At 43.5% G+C, this 3,189-nt stretch overlaps 1 protein-coding gene across 1 annotated transcript; it reads left to right on the forward strand.

The window, feature by feature from the left end:
* Positions 1 to 1,265: 1,265 nt before the first annotated feature.
* On the forward strand, positions 1,266 to 2,766 carry LOC124042759. The gene is made up of 3 exons (XM_046360864.1): positions 1,266 to 1,417; positions 1,531 to 1,589; positions 1,672 to 2,766. Exons 1-3 carry the CDS (start codon positions 1,395 to 1,397, stop codon positions 2,364 to 2,366), a joined length of 777 nt encoding a protein of 258 aa, XP_046216820.1. The 5' UTR covers positions 1,266 to 1,394; the 3' UTR covers positions 2,367 to 2,766.
* The last annotated feature ends 423 nt before the right edge of the window (positions 2,767 to 3,189 follow it).

Here is a 3,189-nt window from a genome sequence, read left to right on the forward strand (position 1 = left end):
GGAGAGCAGAGACAGATGCATGCTTGATCGAGAGGGATAGACAGCAGTTGCTTTGCGAGGTATCTACCTGAAAATACATGATCTATAGGCCTTATTTACTTTGAAGAACTACGAAAATTGTGATATTGTTAGACAGCATAGGCAGCAGCTCTACAGAGATGATGATTTGGTATTAAATAATAAAGTAATAAAATAAAGCAAATGTAATATACACAACAACTGAAATATTTTATAAAGTAATGTAATGTGAATAAATGATGGTTTATAAGTGATAAGCAGTCACTACCGTCAAGGGACTTTTATGTATTGTTTTATTCTGTGTTATTACAGCATTCAACCCACATAATGCATAGTGCATTTAGTGTGGGCCAATTGTGCGCCGCCCTATGGGTCTCCCAATCACGGCCAGATGTGATACATCCTATTGCACTGAGATGCAGTGCCTTATATATGTGTATGATATATAACTATCTATTATGTTAATTTATTTTTGAGTACAGACTAGCTAAAAAAGTGAAAAGAATAAAGTTCATTTTCTGGTAAAAAAAGTGAAGGTCCAAAATCATAGGTTTGGGCAGCCCAAATCAGATTTTCTTTTAATAAACGAATTGGTCTTTTGACCAATCTGATAAGCTCTGAGAAAGATCTGATGTGAAAAGATCCAATGTGATTGGTGGAAAGGCCGACAAGTGGTGGGAAAAAAATCTAAATTGGGCTGCTTGTTGAAACACATCCTTACTGCCTTGTGTAGTTGGTATATCAGTTGGGTGTATGTTTGGCTGTGTTTAGACACACAGTCCAATTCTGATTTTTTTCCTCACTAATTGGTCTTTTGACCATCAGATCAGCTCTGAAAAATAGTTCTGAAAAGAACAACTAGCGTGGGAAAAAATCTTAATTGGTTTGCCTGTATGAAAATGCAGTCGTCATCACTGTTTGCTTGATTGATCATGTTCAGCTGCATGTCATTGTGATGTCATAACGATAGCCCTCTTGTTTAGATGAATTTCTTAACTCTCTGATTGGGAAGATCTCAATTGCTTACTCTTCGAGTCCTCTCTCCTTGTCTCTTTCTCAAAACCCATTGGATGAGAAAGCCAGAGTTCCCGCCCCTCTGATCGGCTTCTTCAATGGGTTTTGAGAAGGAGGTGAGGAGAGAGAAGCAATTCTCCCCTTAACTTCTTCCTTCCTCCATCCTTGATTGATTTAAAATCTGTTCTCTCAACAAAGACATAAAGCTGAACGTGATCAATCAATGAGCCAGTGATTGAATGGCAGTTGCAGGTTCAGGCAATAAATATACTCCCAGCAAGTATGGCAACTAAGCAAGGCAGTAAATCACAGTGGGCTTAAGGGTTCAACTATAGTGGTGGCTTGTCTGTTGGTACTTAGATATGGCTTTTGGAATTAATTTGTGGTAAGAGTCTTTGAACAATGTGTTGTTGATCTACTACATGGGTCCTGCTTGACCTTTTGATGTTCTTAAATTTCACTTGTGTTGCACAGGCACTGAATTGATTTTCTTTACAGGATCGTGTTGCTTTGCTCCATATTCTCAGAACATTTAAGATCTGATTGTGCTCCACATGGTAAGGCATAAACAATACATTGTGTTTTGTTGAAGACAAGCCTTAAAATTACGGCGACTCATAATTCCCTTAATCTGTTTAGATGCCCGGAGATTAAGAGGCTACATGTATTCTGGCTCTTCCCAAGTGGAAGATGAACAGAAACAACCAGGTGATGGCTATCCTCAGGATCCAATCAAACCAACTTTTAGTACTTCAGGATCTGTCCAGAATGATGCTACTCCCAGAGAGACTGGCCCCAACACCCATAACCAGGAACTATCCCGCAGAGGCTCTGCTTCAAGCTCTGTCCAGCCTGCCCCAAGAATGTTAGGCCTCTCTGGCTCTATAGCCAGTAGAATCTCTGTCAGCCACAACAAGCGTCACACCCGTGCCAGTATAACCTCAGGCCAAAGTGTCACCAGCCCTAGTGCAGTGAAGATGGTTTCAAGTTGGGAAGCAAAACCTTTCCATTACAGCCTCGTTCAAGCAACTCTGGATCTGTTCAGAATTTCCTGGGAAGCCATTTATTCAAAGCAACCCCCCAGAATTCTGTGGCACAAAGTGGAATCTACCAGTCCGCAAGGGAAATGGCTTCCACCCCTTACCTTCAAGCTCCCTCACGTGGTTCTTCAGGAACTTCATTTAGACCAGGTCCTCTGCATTTTGGGTCTACTGAAGGTGGGAGTGCAACAAATGCGTACAAGCCCAGCTTCTCTCAATATGTCAAGCCATACCAGAGTAGATATGCCTCCGCCAGTAGTGGTTCAACTTCTAGTCAATATGCCCAGAGTATAGATGTTGCCTCCAAAAGCAGCAGTATCCCTATACTTAGCCTGGGGTCTAGCTCCAGTCTCTTTACCCCAAGTTCTACGCCTAGTAAAAACTCTTATGGAACCTACAAGCCTGGCTCTACCCTTGGTGCAACACCACGCCAGAGCATGTTTACCTTTAACCAGGGTGGCAGTGCTTCAATCTACAGCCAGAATGTCCTTGCCGCCAACCAGAAGCCAGGTAGCACTACACCTGCCGACAGCAACCACAGACAAGTCTCTGGTCAGGTGGGGGACTACCAGCCTAGTTATGTTGCCAGTAGTGGGCCAATCTCCATCCTCTACAGTTCTGCCCAGGCTGGCAGTTCTTCAACCTATGTCCAGAAACCAAGCACCTCTAAACCTGCCCCAGGCAAAGCTATCAGCGCAGCTACTCCCAATACTGTGAAGTCAATCCCAGCTATACCAGAGGACCTGGTCAGGACCAGGGACCACCACACCTCAAAGTGTTGTTCTGGTCTAGTCTACAACATCCCAGCACGCTACGGTGGCACTCGTATCAGTCGGCTCAAAGACAGTATTCATAGTGGGCGTAGTGCCTCCACTAGCCACTCCAAAACCAGCTCAAGTGTTAACAAGCCACAGCAAAACCACACTCCACCTGCCAAACAGGAGGGTCCCAAGCCCTATCCAAGTCTCACACTCTACTAATCCCAGAAAATGACTAAGTGAGAGCTGTAACCACCAGTTGAGGTGATTGGTGTTTATTTTTATGCTACTTAGCCTGTTAGGTTTACACAGGCAGCTTATTGATCTTTTTGCCACTCTGCTCTTAAAAATTGGAGGGG

The sequence above is a fragment of the Oncorhynchus gorbuscha genome, linkage group LG09 (genome assembly GCF_021184085.1).
Source record: "Oncorhynchus gorbuscha isolate QuinsamMale2020 ecotype Even-year linkage group LG09, OgorEven_v1.0, whole genome shotgun sequence".
Classification (NCBI taxonomy): Eukaryota; Metazoa; Chordata; class Actinopteri; order Salmoniformes; family Salmonidae; genus Oncorhynchus; species Oncorhynchus gorbuscha.